At 42.9% G+C, this 20,566-nt stretch overlaps 1 protein-coding gene across 1 annotated transcript in view; it reads left to right on the top strand.

Annotated features, from left to right (window-relative positions):
* Positions 1–5,885: 5,885 nt before the first annotated feature.
* il17ra1a (interleukin 17 receptor A1a) overlaps positions 5,886–20,566 on the top strand; it is a 54,193-nt gene continuing 39,512 nt past the window's right edge. Inside the window, exons 1-2 of the mRNA XM_060839421.1 lie at positions 5,886–6,163; positions 13,639–13,663. Of these exons, the coding sequence (XP_060695404.1) occupies positions 6,071–6,163; positions 13,639–13,663 (118 nt within the window). The 5' untranslated portion in view covers positions 5,886–6,070. The remainder of the gene's footprint in view (positions 6,164–13,638; positions 13,664–20,566) is intronic.

The raw sequence follows: 20,566 nt of genomic DNA, 5'->3' as shown, positions 1-20,566 counted from the left end.
GCCCACACAGACACGGGAGAACACGAAAACTCCACACAGTCCTCAGAGGTTGGAATCAAACCTGGGTCCCTGGTGCAGTGAGGTAGCAGTGTTGACCATTGAACCATTGTGCCATCCCTATAAGATAGCCTGTATCTAGAGATGGAACATATGGGTTTGCTTCAAGCAGAATCTTACCACATTTTGGCCAGGTGAGACTCAGGTTGAGTTTGGAGCCAAGAGTGTGGTGCTGGAAAAGCCCTGCTTTTGCCCGAAACATCGATGTTCCTGATCCTCAGATGCTGCCTGAAGGGCTGTGCTTTACCAGCGCCACACTCTTGGCTCTAATCTCCAGCAAATGTAGTACTCACTTTTGTCTTGTCAGGTCAAGTTTGGTGAAGTGATTCTCACCAAGAAGCCAAGCACGAAGGTGAGAACCTCTCTGTTCTTTATGTTCCCAACTTAGGTGGCTGCCAGCGGAAGCTACAGGTGAAATGCTGGTCACAGTGGTGGCCTTGCTAAGAAAATGAAGGTAAATGGAGGAAGAGCATCAAGCTGCCACAGACGACCCAGTGCAGCAGCTAAGTTTCCTGCCTGTATTTTACTCTACCTTTCACATTAAATGTTGTCTGAGCCTTTCTGGGAAGAATCATAGGGGATCTCCACCTTACCTTACAACATGCTACTCTTACAGCAACTCACCTCTCACAAAAGATCCTGAAATTGACCAACATGCCCAGCACTGGAGCCATACATGCACCTGATATGCACTGTCAATCTGGAGCTGCACTGAACAGTTCCTGACATTTGCTTCAGACCTAGCAAACAGGGAAAGCTTCGCCTTTCATTGTGGGTATGGTGCTGGAAATCCAGCTGGATGGGGTGAAATATAGGTTTGGACTTCCTCTTTCCCCAGGGGAGGCCTTGACACCAAACCATGCCAGTCTGGTCCGAGGTTGCAATTGGTGTTGAAGCAGTCTCAACCACCTTCAAGAATTCCCAGCCTGTAGGAAGAAGATCTATATTCTCCATGCTGGCAATGTAAGTGCCACTATTTCCATGCAATACATCACATTTGCTCTCTCTCTCTCTCTCTCTCTGCTACTGCATTCATCTCCTACCAAGGCTTGTGCACTATCACTCTCACCAGTCCGTGCAGCTTGTCCTCATTCACCCTCATCCACTCCAAATTGTGACACTACTAACATTACACTCTCTCTGCACTGCCTGTTCACTCACTGCAGTGAACACCTCCCTACCTGCAGTAACAGTAATAGTTGTGCCACCTACTATATTGTCTCTCTTTCATTCCAGCCCACAACAGGGAAAGAAATGGGCAAAGCAGGTGATGTATTAGCTGCCATTCAGTTCCTCTCCCCTAAAGAATAGAGGATACTGCCCCAAGTAAGTTCTTGACTGCAACCAGAGACCGTGCTTAACTTACTGTGCCAGGATCCCCATCACACCCGCACACACACTTTCTCAGTCTCTACTCTCTTTCTCTCCCTCAGACACACACACATTTAAGTCTATGGGGAATTTGCATATGTATATTCGCAGATAGATTCCATTTTCAGGTTGTAAGTTTGCTCACAGAGCTGGAAGATTTGTTTTCAGACATTTCATCACCATACTAGGTAACATCATCAGTGAGCATCCGGTGAATCACTGCTTTCTATTTATTTATGTGTCTTGGTCTCTTAAGGTGGGTGATATCATTCCCGCTTCTTTTTCTCAGAGGTGGGTAAATAGGGTCCAAATTGATGTGTTTATTGATGGAATTCCAGTTTGAATGCCAGGCCTCTAGGAATTCTCGTGAGTGTCTCTGTTTAGCTTGTCCTAGGATGGATGTATTGTCTCAGTCAAAGTGGTGTCCTTCGTTTGTGTGTAAGGATATTAGTTAGAGAGGGTCATGCCTTTTTGTGGCTAGTTAGTGTTCATGTATCCTGGTGGCTAGTTTTCTGCCTGTTTGTCCACAGATGCTGTCGGACCTGTTAAATTTCTCCAGCATTTTATACAATTAATCCATGGACAACGAAGGTACAAAAGACTATAATGACAACAACTAATACACTAACATAAAAGACCAACACATATACAAGTTGAGAACAACCAAGTGTGAAGTATAAATCTCTGGAAGTTTATCATGAGGTTTTGAGGATTGTTAAAACACTTGTGTGCTATATAGACTCTAAGGCAAGGGTAGGAAGAGTTTACAGTACATGGAACAATTCCAATATATTATTATATTGATCATCCAGACATTGCAGCAGCTTTATGTCTAAGCACCTTTAAGTAAACGGTTATCACACAGAGGGGGAAAGTGAGGACTGCAGATGCTGGAGATCAGAGTTGAAAAATGTGATGCTGGAAAAACACAGCAGGCCAGGCAGCATCCGAGGAGCAGGAGAATCGACGTTTCGGGGATAAGCCCTTGAGAACACAGAGTCTTGAGAACACTATAAATGATCCTCACTGTGTGTCCAGTTGTACAGAAGAATATATGATGAGAATATCAGCACTAGGTCACAGAGATGTACAGCACGGAAACAGACCTTTCAGTCCAGCTAGTCCATGCCGACCAGATATCCTAAATTAATTGTGTTCCATTTGCGAGCACTTGGCCCATTTCCCTCCAAACCCTTCCTATTCACATACCCATCCAGATGCCTTTTAAACGTTATAATTGTACCAGCCTCCACCACTTCCTCTGGCAGCTCATTCCATACATGCACAACCCTTTGTGTGAAAACGTTACCTCTTAGATCCTTTCTATATCTTGCCCCTCTCACCCTGAACATATGCCCTCTTGTTCTGGATTCTCCCAACCCCAGCTTCATCTATTTATCCTATCCATGTACCTCATGATTTTATAAACCGCTATAAGGTCACCCCTCAGCCTCCAACGCTCCAGGGAAAACAGCCCCAGCCTATTCAGCCTCTCCCTGTAGCTCAAATCCTTCAACTCTGGCAACATCCTTGTAAATCTTTTCTGAACCCTTACAAATTTCACAACATCCTTCCTATAGGAAGGAGACCAGAATTGCACGCAATATTCCAAAAGTGGCCTAACCAATGTCCTGTACAGCCGCAACATGACTTCCTAAACTCCTATACTCAGTACTCTGACCAATAAAGGAGAGCATGCTAAAGGCCTTCTTCACTATCCTAGCTACCTGAGATTCCACTTTCAAGGAATTATGTACCTGTACTCCAACATCTCTTTGTTCATCAACACTTCTTACCATTAAAGTGTATAAGTCCAGCCGAGATTTACCTTTCCAAAATGCAGCACCTCACATTTATCTAAATTAAACTTCATCTGCCACTCCTCGGCCCATTGGCACATCTCATCAAGATCCCGTTGTAATCTGAGGTAACCTTCTTCCTGTCCACTGCACCTCCAATTTTGGTGTCATCTGCAAAATTACTAACTATCCCTCCCATGTTCACATCCAAATAATTTAAGGTAAGAACCTCTCTGTTCCCAACATAGGTCTCTGCCAGCGAAAGCCACAGCTGGTCACAGTGGTGGCCTTGCTAAGAAGTTGAAGGCAATTGGAGGAGGAGCAGATGTGGATTAAGACCAGGAGTGACATCAAGCTGCCACAGAGGACCCAGCTGAAGCAGAGGTCATAGCTGCAAGGCCTGTTGGGATGCCTTGGGGCCTCAGGAATGCTAAAGTCCTTTACCTTTAATCCATTTCCTGAGGATCAGTGAGGCACAATGTCCATATGTCCTCCAATATTGTAAGAGAACAGTGCCAACAGTGAGACTGGAAGCAAAGGAGGCCATCCTCTCCTGGTGGCTGTGAAAGTGACAGCCCCTTTCAAATTCAATGTAACTGGCACTTTCCAGAGAGTAATGAGTGAGTTATGTGAGATTTCCTAGCAGCGCACTCACAAATGCATCAACAATAACTACTGTCATCTGTGCAAGATCAAACAAGTTGAGTTAGTTTCCCAATGACAAAGTCAGTGCTGCAGCCGGCACCTTGACCAGTGCGTGTTAGAAGCTGCTGTGCCAGTACATTGCTGGTGAAAGTTAACTCCAAAATGCCAATGTTTAACCAGATGTTTGGCCAGGGTTTAAATATGGCATGGGCACCAGGGTTGAGTCTATTCTGATGAATTCTTCCAGCTACAGAGAGTGGAAGAATCAAGCTACCATCGGGTGAGAGGGGCGTTGCAGGGGTTGGATAGGTAGTTAATGAGGAAATTTTGGGATTGATAGCTAGAGAATCTCTCCATGAAACTCAACAGAATTGATATGACCAAAATATAAAGATATAGCCCTTAGACTCTAGTAATTTTTATGATCCTTGTATCTGTGTAAGACGTTTTGCAACTACCTTATGTGTTTCATTCAGTATACCTTATATTTTTCTGGGGAAAAATTTGTAATCTTATTGAGTTCTTCAAAAAGGTGACAAAACAGATGGATGAAGGTAAAGTGGTTGATGTGGTATAAATGGACTTTAGTAAGGCGTTTGATAAGGTTCCACATGGTAGGCTATTGTACAAAATACGGAATTTCAGGATTGAAGGTGATTTAGTGGTTTGGATCAGAAGTTGGTTAGCTGAAAGAAGATATCGGGTGGTGGTTGATGGGAAATGTTCATCCTGGGGCTCAGTTACCAGTGGTGTGCCGCAGGGATCTGTTTTGGTGCCACTGCTGTTTGTGATTTTTATAAATGATCTGGATGTGGGCATAGAAGGATGGATTAGTAAATTTGCAGATGACACTAAGGTAGGCAGAGTTGTGGATAGTGTCAAAGGACATTGTGCAACATAGATAAGATGCAGAGCTGGACTGAGAAGCGGCAAATGGAGTTTAATGCAGAAATGTGTAAGGTCGTTCACTTCAGAAGAAGTAGCAGGAATGCAGACTACTGGGCTAATGGTAAAGTTCTAGGCAGTGTAGATGAACAGAGAGATCTCAGTGTCCAGGTGCATAAATCCCTGAAAGTTGCCACCCAGGTTGATAGGGTTGTTAAGAAGACATACAGTGTGTTGGCGTTTATTGGTAGGGGGATTGAATTTCGGAGCCATGAGGTCATGCTTCAGCTGAATAAGACACTGATAAGGCTGCACCTGGAGTATTGCATGTAGTTCTGGTCACTGCAATGTAGGAAGGATGTGGACGCTTTGGAAAGGGTTCAAAGGAGATTTACTAAGATGTTACCTGGAATGGAAGGAAGATCTTACGTGGAATGGAAGGTTGTTTTCGTTGGAGAAAAAAAGGTTGAGAGGTGACTTAATTGAGACGTATAAGATAATCAGAGGGTTATATAGGGTGGACAGTGAGAGCCTTTTTCATCGGATGGTGAAAGCTAACACAAGGGGACATAGCTTTAAATTGAGGGGTGATAGATTTAGGACAGATATTAGGGGTAATTTCTTTACTCAGAGAGTAGTAGGGGCATGGAATGGGCTGCCTGTGACAGTAGTTGACTCACCAATGTTAAGGGCATTTAAATGGGCATTGGACATACATATGGATAATAATGGAATGGTGTAGGTTAGATGGGCATCGTATTAATTTCACACATTTGGCACAACATTGAGGGCTGAAGGGCCTGTATTATGCTGTAACGTTCCATGTTACATTTATATGTAAATCCCAGAACCTTTTTTAAGGTTACATTCTCAAGTAAGCTTTAACAATAGGTGCTATGTTGACCCAGATAATGAACTGAAGGTGTGAGTTGCCCTGTGTGAGGCAGTCTGTGCCCCAATATTCTATTTCTTTAAAAAAAGGGATTTACAGAATCTCACATGGATTCACGCAGCTTTTGAGCGAAAGCTGGTGTAGGTGAAAATTGAACTCAGATCTACCTAACGCGAGAGTTTCGGGACACACCTACTGTAGCACAGGAACCTTCCCTTTTATGAAATGTGCGGAAACAGACTCAGCATCTGCTCTGGACGGGCGGCTCCGTCCTGGCTGTTCCAGGAAGCGGAGCGGCCTAGAGACCGGGACTGAGATGGGGATCTCCACTCCGGCCCTCCTGCTGGCTTGTTGAGATATTGGTTGCCCCCCAGGGAAAGTCCGTTTCCAACTTGTAGTCGGGCAGGTGTGGAGCAGTCGCATGGATCTCCGGGAATTCATCATCACCTTTGTATTTCTGCTCTGTCGAGCTGGACCTGGGAGGTTGGAAATTCTGGGAGACTGTTCACAGCCGGTAAGATGGAGGGGATTGGTTATCACTGAGGGGGTTAATCTGGTATTCCAGAGGGAAAACATAGTTTCAAAGTCATGAAAATACCGGAGCACCGTGCTGAGGTATAGGAGACCAGCAAGTTGATTGCATTTCCTTTTGAGATTTATTCTGGGACGGGTTTAAAACGAAACTAATCGGGACAGTGTACCTTTTAAACTTTAATATGAAGTGTCAGTTTTGGGTTAATATTTGTTTCTATCCCTAATTGCCTGGATGATCAGCTGCTCTAAGTGCTTTCGACACAGCAGGAAGTTACAAAACTTTTGACCCAGCCACAGTGAAGTAGCTCTCAGTCAGGATGTGGTTTATGTCCTCCATTGGTAACAAAGTTAAAAATCACACAACACCAGGTTATAGTCCAACAGGTTTAATTGGAAGCAGTAGCTTTTGGAGCGCCGCTCCTTCATCAGGTGGTGAACCTGATGTGATTTTTTTTAACTTTGTACACCCCAGTCCAAGACTGTCACTTCCGTATCATGTCCATTGATAACAGTCACCATTTGATGGCTGCCAATCTTCATTGGTGATGTTTGAAGATGTTGATTGTTAAGCAGTCAGGTGGATACTGTGAAGCTTCTTGTTGTTTGAGTCACCCTCATCTCAGCAGATGGGGAGTATTCCATCACACTCTTGACCTATGTCTTAGAGGTGGTGGACAGGCATAGGGGAGTGGAGAGGTGAGATACTTGCAGCAGAACTCCCAGTCTTTGACCTGGTCTTATAAGAAAAGTATTTGAAGTCCCCAGGCTGAGGTATTGGAGGATTTGGCAATAGTAATGCCATGCCCAATGTTGTTGTGAAGTGGTCACTGTCTGTCATCTTGGTCATATGAATATTGTATCACGGATGAAAAGAGTGGTGCTGGAAAAGCACAGCAGGTCAGGCAGCATCTGAGGAGCAGGAGAGTCGATGTTTCGGGCATAAGCCCTACTTCAGGGTGTGGAGGGATAAGGATCTGAGAGATAAATAGGAGGGTGGGGCTGGGAGAAGGTAGCTGGGAATGTGAGAGGTGGATGTAGGTGGGGGGGTAATTGTGGGGAGGGTGGAGTGTATAGGTGGAAAGGAACATGTAGGACAGGTGAAAAGGGTAGTGGAGGGTTGGATCTGAGTTGAGGTAGAGGGAAGGGAAAATTGGAAACTGGTGACGTTGATGCCTTGTGGTTGAAGGGTTCCAAGGTGGAAGATGAAACGTTTTTCCTCCAGTTGTCAGGTGGCTTGGATTTGATGGTGCAGGAGGCCCAGGACTTGCTACAGATGGAGTGTCCTTGATGGAGTATCCTCAGGGAGGAGGAGTTGAAGTGATCATCCGCAGGGTGGTGGGGTTGTTTTGTCCCGGAGATGTTCCCTGAAACGCTCTGAGTTGGCGTCCTGTCTCTCCAATGTAGAGGAGACCACATCCAGAGCAATGGACACAATAGATGAGGTGGGTGTGCCAGGAAATCTCTGCCAGATGTGCAAAGATCCTTTGGGGCCTTGGATAGAGGTGAGGGAGGAGGTGTGGGTGCAGGTTTTACACTTCTTGTGGTGGCAAAGGAAGGTGCTGGGTGTGAAGGGTGGGTTGGTGGGGAGGCATGGACCTAAAGAGGAGATCACTGAGGGAATGGTCTCTGTAGAATGCAGATGGGGTAGGGAGGAAAATGTATCTCCTAGTGGGATCTGATTGTGGTTGGTGGAAATGGCAGAGGATAATGCACTGTGTCCAGAGATTAGTGAAATGGATGAAGATCGGGAGGGAGTTCTATCCTTGATGTGTTTAGAAGGGTGGCGTTCGAGGGCGGAGGTGTGAGAAGTGGCGGAGATAGGCTGCAGGGCATTGTTGATCATGTGGGACGGGAAACTGTGGTCATTGAACTAGGGCATTGGAATGTTTTAAAGTGGAATTGCTTCTCCTATCCATCAAGTTCACGTACATCTTGTTGCTTTGAATATGAACTGCTTCAGTATCTGAGGAATTGCAAATGATGCTGAACACTGCAAACTCTCATGATCATCTTCACTTTAGCCCTTTTGATCGTGGGATAATGATTGATGAAGCAGCTGAATAGCTTTTGCTCTTTACCTCTCTTGAGCTAGTATCGACATGGACAGACCTTGGGAACCATTTGAGATTAAATAAAGGTTGAGATTTCTGTTACAACTTTTGCTAAAGTTACCCCTTCCATTGAAAACTTTAAAAGTACCTCTTGTTAACTATAAAAACAATTACTTATTAACTCCACATCAAACACATCTAATTCTTCCATGACTTCTTTGAGTTGTCAGTTTATATAGAAATCCCGATGTGGTCATTTGTAGCTTGTAGAAAGCAGCCAAATGTTAATCATGCAACAATGATCGTTCTTGTGATAATATCATTCAACAGCTATTATAAATGCTAGGTATCTTTTTAAAGCTCTCAGACAGACTTAGTTTTTTTTCTATTGTTATAGTACTGGAACTTAATTGCTTGAGAATTTCATGAACCTTTACATCTTCATAAATAAACTCCCTCATTAAACGTTAAGTCCCTTGCTACAGTAGAAATGGAATCTGTTTGAATTCAACACTGATTTGAAGTTGCCCTGTTAAGTTTGGATATCTGTCATATCCTTCTTCTCCCTATTCATTAAAAGATCAGGAAATCCATCCAGATCTTGCCCCTATCTACTATTTTTCAAAGATCTGCAAACTTGGGAAGGCATTGTAAATATTCTAACCAGTATCTCCATGTACCTCCGTGTCATACTTTGGTATAATACTCCTGTGTAATTCCTTTTGGATGATTTCAGTACATTAAAAGTACTGATTAGTCATGTTTTTGCTGAACTTGTGCCATGCTTGATCTCAGCAAGGTTCTAGTCCCTAGGTGGATGTACAGAGTACTCTGATGATGTACATTCTACAGCTGCTGAGACTCCTTGGCATTGTTTGCCTGAGATATACATAGATTTCATTTTTACTGCTTTGTGGTTGATCTGTTGAGATGTCCTAACTTATGATCACAGACGAAATGTGGTTTTATTTGGCTTCCTGTGTGTACACAACACAGCCGGAAACAATGAAACAAAACAGTGCTGGAGAAACTCAGCAGGTTTAGCAGTATCTGTACAGGGAAAAACAGAATTAATATTTCAAAATCCAATGACCTTTTCGGCTTTTGTTTCAGATTTCCAGTATTGCATTATTTTTAATTCACAGAAACGATGACTTTGATACAGCGGAGGATACAGGTGGTAGTTTGCATTTTGAGCCATAAAAAGATTTTTGTGGAAAATAGTACGTAGTGATTTGGTTAAAAATAACATTCATGACTCCTTTTGGGGTGCTATGTCCTGAATTGCTTATATACCTAAAATATCATTGTCAGTAATCTTTGTGAATTCTGCTTATGTATCAACCTGAAGTTACTAACTTCTAGCTAGGATGCTACGTATGGTATGTCACTGTTGTCTCTGGTGCCTTTTCCAAGTAATAATTAATATCCTCGTGTTTTTACTAAGAGATTATTTAATATGGATAAGAAATGGGAAGGCATGTTTTTATGAAAACATACAAATCTGCAAAGATAGGTCGAGTGAGTGGGCAGAATGTTCTGTGTGGAGTTTAGTGTAGGAAAGTGTGAGAGCATGCACTTCCATGGGAAGAATTAAAAGGCAGGCAATTATTGAAATGGAGAAAGACTTTTTTGAAAAAGTGTAGCAGAGAGGGGTCAGAATGTTCTTGTGCATGAGGCAAATTTAGAATGCAAGTACAGCAAGTAAATAAAAAAGTATGTGGAATTTTGGCCTTTTTTGCTAAGGAAGTCATGCTGCAGCTGTACCAGGTCCTGTATTGCCCCTGGAGAACTGTGCATAATTTTGATCCTGTATTTAAGGAAGGACGTACTGGCATTCTTAAGCAGTTCGAAGTCTGTAGGCTCATAACCAGGAGTGACAGAATTCACTTCTAGTTAAGTTAGGTCTTTACTCGTTAGAGTTTAGAAGGATGAGGGGTCATCTGATTGAAATGAGATTCTGAGGGAGCTTGACAGGCTAGATATTGAGAAGATGGGGGAATCTCAAACTAGGGAGCAAGCTTACCGAGTAAGTGTTCATTCATTTAACACTGAGCTGCAAGGAGAGTAATAATGCCTGGAATTCTCTACCCCATAGAAGGTAGGAAGGTAGATCCGTCTTTAATGAGGAAGTTGACTTTTGAAATATCAGGGAGTTGAGGATAGGTTGCCATGAATGAGGAGATGAAGTCTGGGGTTGATCAGCTATGATCTTATTGAGCGGCATTCAGGCTTAAAAGGTACAATGGCCTACTCCATGTCCTTATCATGGGTTGAGATGTAATTTATGCAGGGCTCAAGAAAGCAGTGATGATGTGGTTATATCAGAAAGTTTTCATTTTGGATTTCTAGAAGTAGAAGTGGAACTTACTCAGAACAATGAGGTACAGTTTAAAAGAAGATGGTTAGTGGGATGATGTGGTTTCTTCCTGTCCCACCAATAGTAGGTGTGAAGAATAACAGGTGTTACTGACTCTCTTTCAGTTGTGTCAACATTTTAATTAAGTAAAATTTCAGCAAGAAAATGTGACAGAAAATAAAAAAAATTATTTTGCTACGTTGCTTGGTAATCTTATGTGATTGCACGTGGCAGTTGAGAGCACGTATAAATTTCCAATGGAACAGGAATAGGAGAAAAGAGACCTGAAATTCGAGTTACTCCTGCTCAGTAGAGTCACAACATTCCTGAAGGAAAAATGGTATTTTCATCATTAGGAAACTGGCACTGTGTACTCCACTTCCACCAGCACAATATTCTGCTAACAAATGTCGTCGTCTTGTTTAATTCATGCATGGGGCAAAAGGGACCAAACTACCAGGATTTCTGTTCCATGACAATATCATATTAATCTTGCCTGGTTTGACATTGTCAGGGAAATCAGTACCTTATTTTTCTCTGTTGGACTTCTTTAATGTCACAGACCTGTTGAAATCCTTTGGTCAAAATTTTGGCTGTTCTTCCCTGGCATCAGGGTCTGCAAAACAGCTATGTATGATAAAAGGTACTTACTAGGTATGAGGAGGACAGAAACATGCTCATAGTTGATATATTTTAATTATTTTGACAGCGAAAGTATAATTTGGAAAGGATTGCATTCTTGCCCCTTTCTTTCACATTGGTGCTGCCCTTAGATGCTCCACAAAAGATGTCACGTACTCTTCAACAATAGTTCCTGTACAAATTGTCTCCACAGCAAACAACATACCAAGTATTATCGGGCACGTAGGCTCGATGTACTTTTTCCTGGTTGGATCTAGAAATGATTTAATTGTAATAAGTATCAAGTTAATTTTTTTTTCTTAAAAGCCATTTTTTATTAATTACCGGTAAGTGAGAATCGTGGTTGAGTGATGAGTTGAACAGTTGACTTATTGTCTCATACCTATATACAGTGAAAAGTTTTGTTCCGTGGGCAGTGTAAACAATGCATTCTTCACTCTGTGTTGCCCTAATGCACTTGATATGGAATGATCAAAATCCAGCTGCAGAGAAGGCGCACAAAGAGGGAGATTAACATTTTAAATGTAAAATTTGAGGTCCATTCCGAAGTCTAACAGCAGGGAAGAAGCTGCTCTTAGATCTGTTGGTATACATTTTTAAGCTTTTGCATCTTCTGCCGACTGGAAGAAGTAGGAAAAAGTTTATAACCAGGTTGGGAGGGATCTTTGATGTTGGTTGCCTTCCCAATGTAGCAAGAAGTATGGATGGAGTCAATGGATGGAAGGTTGGCTTGCGTGATGATTTAACTGTGTTCACAACTCTGTAGTTTCTTATGGTCCTGGGCACAGTAATATCGCCCAAGCAGCGATATATTCGGATAGAATCTTTCTGTTGTGCATCTATATATTAAAAAAACTGGCAAGTGTCTTTACAGATGTGCTGAATTCCCTTATTCTCATGAGGTGTTGTTGTGCTTTCTTGACCATGGCTTCAACGTGAGGGCACTGGGACAGTTTGGCGGTCTTCACTCTTAGGAACTTGTCGCTCTTGATAATCTCCTCCTCAGCACCATTGATGTGGACACGGATGTGCCCTCCACTGTATTTCTTGAAGGAAATGACCAGCTCTCCTTTGCTGACATTGTGGGAGAAATTGTTATTTTTACACCACACTATTCTGTCTCGTTATTGTTTGAGACTTGGCCACCATTATGGTATCGTCAGAAAACTTGTAGATGGAGTTAGGATGAAATTTGGCTACGTAATTGTGTATGAGCAGTATAGTAAGGGGTTGAGTACATGGCCTTGTAGGATGCAGATGTTGAGGATTACCATGGAGGGGTTGTTGCCTCATCTCCCTGATTGTGGTCTATGGGTCAGGAAGTAGAGGATCCAGAGGGTAAATTTGAGATTTAGTTTGGTTGGAATTATAGCGTTGAAGGTGCAACTGTAATCAATAAGTAGGAGCCTGATGTAGGTATCATCGCTTTCCAGATGTTCCAGGGAGATGGCATCTGCCGTGGACCTGTTACAATTTGGCTACAGATGCAAGGGATCAAGGCAAGCTGGTCCCTTATATTCAAGATTAGAGTGGTACAGGATATGCATAGCAGATCAGGCAGCATCTGAGAAGCAGGCATTCCTGATTAAGGGATCCTGCCCGAAACATCGATTTTCTTGCTCCTCGGATGCTGCCTGGCCTGCTGTGCATTTCCAGCACTACTCTAATCTCCAACACCTGCAGTCCTCTGTTTCATCTGGTCCCTTAAACTGTCATGCCAGAGCACTACTTCAACATGTGGGGAATTTCCAACACTCGCACTTTGTGTGTTAAAGATTAATATTGTACTTATTGTGCAACACTATTCCTAGAACATGGTGTTTTGTTGAGCTCAATTAAAACCTGCTCATCAAGAAGGTTTCAGATTCAGACATGAACGTCATAATTGACTTCCTTAATTCTCTTATTATTGTTTCAGGCTTGGTGAATAGCTCTCCCGTGTGTGGATCTGAAAGGTGTTGATTTGACCAGTAGTCCAGAACTTAGACACTGTCAAAACTGACCCCTAATACAGGATTGAGCAGGAAGTATTAAATCAAGGTTCAGTATTCCTGAGCTAGTGAGCATGATCAAAAGGCAAGAAAGGGGATTTCCCAGTGTTCCAGCCAACAGTCTCCTGTGAGCATTAGTATCAAAAGCTAGTCATTTGTCACTGAATTTGTTTGGCTTTCAGTATGCATACCTGGATTAATAATGCTCTACTCCATTGTTTGTAATGTATTGTATATGTCCTGTGAGCAAAAGGACACAAATGCATATCATATGGATACTGTAGCAAATGTACTTCCTGTTTAAGTATAAAGAGACCAATAAATACTCAGTGTATAACTCAGACCTATAATTACATTAAACAGTGTTGCATTTGCTCTTGGCTGAAATTTCTCATTTGTCTTTTTCAAACAGGGTTTGAATTGTACTGTTCATATTGGTAAGTACAGTTCTCATTTTTAAAAAATTATTGCTAATACCTATCCTTGAAAGGCTTTCAAATCAGAAGGTAGTGCTTCATAACAATACATTCAAATCTTATGGTCCCAGCTGTTTCATAGTTTACATGTTTTTGTTTTAAAATGAGGTGCTCCTTCACAGAAAGGAATCAACATAATGCTGCAGGTTTGGTTATTGTAGAATCCCTACAATGTGGAAGCAGACCACTGAGTCCACATGCACCTTCCAACGCCAACTCCCTACCCTATTCCTGTTACCTGCATTTCCCCATGGCTAATCCACCCAACTGTCCTGGATACTATGGGCAGTTTAGCATGGCCAATCGGCCTAGCCTGCACATCTTTGGATTGTGGGTGGAAATCCGAGCACCAGGAAGTGACAGACAGATACCTGAGGTGGAATCTAATCCAGGTCCCTGTGCTATGAGGCAGCAGTGCTAACCACTGCCACCATACTGAAGTGAAGATAAAATGGATTAAACCAAGCTATTTACAGAATATGCTTTGGAAGATTGAAACATGACAAAATGCAATCCTGCCTATCACAACTCTATCAAGTTATAGTACTCAAACACCAGGAAATTCCTTTCTCTATCACATCTATAGATTTACTTTGTTGTTTCTTTCTACTCCTGGTCTTGAGGGATTGAAAACCTTTTTCTTGTCACACACTAACCTTAAACTCTTCACTTTAAATAAACATGCAGGGTTCTACCCAAATACTTCTGGATCCTTCACATAAAACCGTGAATCTGCAGCACTTCTTGTACCTAGTGTCAGTCTTGTGTTATCCCTGCACACCATTTCTACTTAAATAATCATCCAAGTTCTCCTTGAATGCCTTAATTGAACCTGCCTCCACCACATTTCCAGGTGGTGCAATAGACATCCAAACTACTCACTGTGAGAAAGAATACTTTTTCTCAGCACCATAGCTTTGTTTAAACATCACTTCCTTGTTGTTATTTTTCTTTTAGAGAGCAGCTGTTCCTGCTTGAATCTACTGTTAAATCTGCTCATGATTTTGAAAACCTCAATCAAATCCCCTCTCAGCTACCTTCTGTCCAAGGATAACATTCCCAACACCTACAATCTAATCTCATTAGAAATGTTTTTTGTTCTGGCTTTCTATTAAAGAAAACACTCCAGAAATGCCAACAAGTTGAACATTAAAGTCACTGTTACACACAGACTAAAACAAGTAGTTCAAATCTAAACTGTAAAATAAATGGTAGAACGTATGTATATAATCACACCTTAAGTATCTGACTTGATAGGCTACTTAATTTTAAAGATTACATTAATGTGCTGCACTGCTTGTAAGCTTTGTGTTAAATGTGAAGGAAATGAAAGTGTGAGCCCGTTGTTTGTTTCAGTAAATTATTGTACTGGCCAACCTACTATTCAGTAAACTGAAAAAGCAGCAGTGATCAGTAAATTCGTAATATTGCTCCACAGTAACATGGAGTATTAAATGATATTATTCCAAACACCCATCATGGGTGTGCCAACAGGCTCATGAATGCACCATCATAAGCCGCAGCTTTTGTTGGCTTGTTCTCAACTCAGCTATATTCCTTTTGATACTGGCTCAGGTTTTTGATCTCATCTCTAAAACAATTACAAATGTCACAAGTTCCAATTCCCAATAGCATTAGCAGACATCCAGCTGCATTTAGGAGTGTGGCATTGAGCAGTTATTTAAATAATAATCTTTTTGGTCTTATTCCTTTTATGTTCTGTTGAATATGCCCTGTGCCCTCGCCATGATGTGTTTCCATGGGGGTTGTGGATTGTACTTCTAGGTCAGGCTGCAGGCTCTAATATCTGAATGTGCCTGAGCCAGCCATCAGTAGTTGCACAAAAGATGCTGGGATAACTATTTGTTTCTACTTTCTCCCTAATGAATGAAACTATTTAGAACAGCTGAATATGGAGGGTGCAGAGGAAAGATAGTGATAAACTGCCCTAACACAAAATGAATCCAAAGTTTGTTTGAATATATATTAAAAAATTGGAAAAATGTTAATTAAAAAATTGGAGTGGGCCTAAAGGGGACTGGTTCATAGAGACAGCTGAAGAACTATTTGAGCACTGTAGAATCCCGACAATATGGATCCAGCTCATTTGGCCCAATTGACTCCACACTGACTTTACAAAGATCATCTTAACCAGACATCCCTGGACACTATGGACAATTTAGCATGACTAATCCACCAAACCTACACAGCTTTGGACTGTGGAAGGAAACCGGAGCATCTGTAGGAAACCCACCCTGACACAGGCACATTTGCCTTGAGGGTGGAATTGAATCCAGGTTCCCGGCACTGCAAGGCAGCGGTGCTAACCACTGAGCCGCCAGACTGCTGCTTTAGTGCACACAAGCATCGGAGCCTGTAGCCCTACCTCTTAACTTTAATCCATGACCCCACTTGGAAGCAATCATGCCGAGGGTACAGGCCATGTTCAACAGACAGACAATGTAAAGGAATAAATACTCTTGAAGATGACATTGCCCAAGGTTTAGTGAAAGAAGGAGGAGTCGGGATGCTGTGGGCTAAAATAATTCTAAACAGGATCAATAGGCTACACATAAAGGGCTGATATGATACATCCAAGAATAGAGGGGAAAATTGTGGTGGTACTAGTCATTAATTAGGGACATGGTGCTAACAGACTGAAGAATTGCAAATGTTTGCACTGTCTGAACAGTGGTGTCAATAAGCCCATCAGCTACTGAAAAGACAGTTTAATCATGGTGATGGGAATGTTTTCAGAAATGATTATTCAGCACATTGTTAACAGTACATGAACAAAGAATTATCAAAAATCCAACATGGATTTGTCAAGGGTCAATCATGTTTACCCAATTTGCATGAAATTTTGGTGTGGTAACAAGTTGAAGAATGAAATGCAGGTGGATTCCCGAGAGATATTTGAAATGTACCACAAAAACTTTGCTTTATAAACAAAGTTATAACCCTTGGAATAAGCAGCATAGGTACACATTTGGCAGCATGTTAAGAAACAGAAGAAGTGGAGAGTAGTTTGTCAGACAGGAAAACTTTTAAATAGGGGGTCTTCCCAGAGTACAATTTTAGGACCACTGCTTTTTTTAAAAAATCTACTAGTTATGCAGGGCACAGTTTCAAAATTATGGATGATACAAAACTTTGGTTTATCAAAATGCAGAGAAGTGGGAAGAACCAGGAAGAGAAATAAATGGTACAGTACTGAAAATGAATGTCAAAACAAACTTTGGAGCGTGTGTACGATTAATTGAAGGTGGCAGCACAGGCTGAGAAAACAGTTAATGTCTTATGAAAGTCTGCACTTTATAAATGGAATGATAGAGTGCAAAAAAAAGATAAAGCTGCACAAAGCAAGCAAAGAAAACTGTGCAGAAAGTAGAGCGTGGGATTAAAAAGGGTCGTTCTCAGAGCGGCAGCCGGTGACAAGTGGTGTTTCACAATGCTCATTGTTAATGCGTAGAAAAGTTGAGGTCCCAACAATCTAGTTAAAAGAACTGAGGGCATTCTGGCAAGAATAGGTAGAGGGACAGGTAGCATTGAGGCAGCAGGGAGGCTGCAAAATGATTTGGCCGATTTAGGAGTGTGGACAAAGTGGCAGATGGAGTACAACATGGGAAAGTGAGGTCATGCCGTTTGGAGGAAGAATAGAGGCATGGACTATTTTCTAAATGGGGAGAAAATTCAGAAGTCTGAAGTGCAAAGAGATTTGGGAGTTCTGGTCCAGGATTCTCTCAAGGTAAACTTGCAGGTTGATTCAGTAATTAGCAAAAAGGGAGTGCAAACGCCCACACCCAATATATACGTGGTTCACAGACTCCACAGCACCGCAGAACAGGCAGTTAGGCTGAGAGTCCATGAACCACCGCAATCTGCGGTTGCAGGGCACCGCTGCGTGCAGCACCCTCCACCCCAGATCCCCAAGAGAAAGGGGGAGGAATAGGGATGGAAAAGGATAGACCAGATCCAAAGTTGAAGTTCTAAATTGGAGAAAGGTCAATTTTGACAGTATTAGGCAAGAACTTTCGAAAGCTGATTGGAGGCAGATATTCGCAGGTAAAGGGACGGCTGGAAAATGGGAAGCCTTCAGAAATGAGATAACAAGAATCCAGAGAAAGTATATTCCTGTCAGGGTGAAAGGGAAGGTTGGTAGGTATAGGGAATGCTGGATGATTAAAGAAATTGAGGGGTTGGTTAAGAAAAAGAAGGAAGCATATGTCAGGTATAGACAGGATAGATCGAGTGAATCCTTAGAGTATAAAGAAAGTAGGAGTATACTTAAGAGGGAAATCAGGAGGGCAAAACGTGGACATGAAATAGCTTTGGCAAATAGAATTAAGGAGAATCCAAAGGGTATTTACAAATATATTAAGGACAAAACGGTAACTAGGGAGAAAATGGTGTCCCTCAAAGATCAGCGAGGCGGCCTTTGTGTGGAGCCACAGAAAATGGGGAAGATGCTAAATGAATATTTTGCATCAGTATTTACTGTGGAAGATATAGACAGTAGGGAAATAGATGGTGACATCTTGTAAAATGTTCAGATTATAGAGGAGGAAGTGCTGGATGTCTTGAAACGGTTAAAGGTGGATAAATCCCCAGGTGTACCCAAGAACTCTGTGGGAAGCTAGAGAAGTGATTGCTGGGCCTCTTGCTGAGATATTTGTATCATCGATAGTCACAAGTGAGGTGCCGGAAGACTGGAGATTGGCAAACGTGGTGCCACTCTTTAAGAAGGGTGGTAAGGACAAGCCAGGGAACTACATAGACTGGTGAGCCTTTCCTCGGACAAGTTGTTGGAGGGAATCCTGAGGGACAGGATGTACATGTATTTGGAAAGGCAAGGACTGATTCAGGATAGTCAACATGGCTTAGTGCGTGGGAAATCATGTCTCACAAACTTGATTTGAGTTTTTTGAAGTAACAAAACAGATTGATGAGGGCAGAGCAGTAGATGTGATCTATATGGACTTCAGTAAGGCATTCGACAAGGTTCCCCATGGGAAACTGATTAGCAAGATTAGATCTCATGGAATACAGAGAGAACTAGCCATTTGGATACAGAACTGGCTTAAAGGTAGAAGACAGAACGTGGTGGTGGTGGTGAAGGGTTGTTTTTCAGACTGAAGGCCTGTGACCAGTGGAGTTCCACAAGGATTGGTGCTGGGTCCTCTACTTTTTGTCATTTACATAAATGATTTGGATGCGAGCATAAGAGGTACAGTTAGTAAGTTTGTAGGTGAACCAAAATTGGAGGTGTAGTGGACAGCGAAGAGGGTTACCTCAGATTATAACAGGATCTGGACCAGATGGGCCAATGGGCTGAGGAGTGTCAGATGGAGTTTAATTCAGATAAAGTGAGGTGCTGCATTTTGGGAAATCAAATCTTAGCAGGACTTATAGACTTAATGGTAAGGTCCTAGAGAGTGTTGCTGAACAAAGACCTTGGAGTGCGGATTCATAGTTCCTTGAAAGTGGAGTCGCAGGTAGATAGGATAGTGAAGAAGGCGTTTGGTATGCTTTCCTTTATTGGTCAGAGTATTGAGTACAGGAGTTGGGAGGTCATTTTGCGGCTGTACAGGACATTGGTTAGGCCACTGTTGGAATATTGCGTGCAGTTTTAGTCTCCTTCCTATCGGAAAAACGTTGTGAAACTTGAAAGGGTTTAGAAAAGATTTACAAGGATGTTGCTAGGGTTGGAGGATCTGAGCTACAGGGAGAGGCTGAACAGGCTGGGGCTGTTTTCCCTGAAGCGTCGGAGGCTAAGGGGTGACCTTATAGAAGTTTACAAAATGATGAGGGACATGGATAGGATAAATAGACAGTCTTTTTCCTGAGGTCAGGGAGTCCAGAACTAGAGGGCATAGGTTTAGGGTGATTGGGGAAAGATATAAAAGAGACCTAAGGGGCAACTTTTTTACGCAGAGGGTGGTACGTGTACGGAATGAACTGCCAGAGAATGTGCTGGAGGCTGGTACAATTGCAACATTTAAGAGGCATTTGGATGGGTATATGAGTAGGAAGGTTTGGAGGGATATGGGCCAGGTGCTGACAGGTGGGACTAGATTGGGTTGGGATATCTGGTTGGTGTGGACGGGTTGGACCAAAGGGTCTGTTTCCATGCTGTACATCTCTGAAACTCTATGGCTGCCACATAAAGAGCCCTCCACTGGGATCTCTACGGCCCGGTGGCAAATGGGCACGCCAAGGCATGTCCAGACGGTGGATGAGGGATAAGAGTTGGACGGTGTGCAGCAGCAGTTGATACAGGGCCCGCCTTTTTACATCCTTAAGAGGGACAAAACTAAAATTCCGGAGGCGGCTCAGGTTGTGGGGCACAGGCTCCCACAGGAAGTACGGGACCTTGGGGCCGATGTGAAATTCCGTCCGGGCAGGGGTGAACGCAGACGGGATTCCACCGCACACCTGAGCATCCTCCAACTGGTGCATTACATTGGGTCTGAGCACCGCCGTTTTAAATCGTTTGGCGGTGGCCACGTACCAGACGTCTACTGCTGCCCTGCACGCTATATCCTGCGGCAGCGTCTAGCCCAGGCCCCTGCCACCCAGCATGTCCCCAAACCTGGTCACCCTCACTGCTACGGCCCTCCCCTCCGACAGCCACTCGAACCCGCAAGCACGGAGGTGCGGATTCCTAAGCAACGGCTCCCTGACGACAGCCGATACTCCTGACGGAGGGTAGGCGTGGCGCGATTCGACTATGTTCCAGACAGTGATCAGGTCCTGGTAAAAGACAGGCAGCACCTTGAGGGCGACCTCCAAACTGTCACGGTCGACGAACAGGAGCTGCATGTCGTAGTTGAGGTTACGCACCTGGCGGAAAAAATACATCGC

This window comes from Hemiscyllium ocellatum, chromosome 19 (assembly GCF_020745735.1).
Source record: "Hemiscyllium ocellatum isolate sHemOce1 chromosome 19, sHemOce1.pat.X.cur, whole genome shotgun sequence".
Lineage (NCBI taxonomy): Eukaryota > Metazoa > Chordata > Chondrichthyes > Orectolobiformes > Hemiscylliidae > Hemiscyllium > Hemiscyllium ocellatum.
Note: the sequence above shows the minus strand (reverse complement) of the source record. Positions and strands in the feature narration are given on the sequence as shown.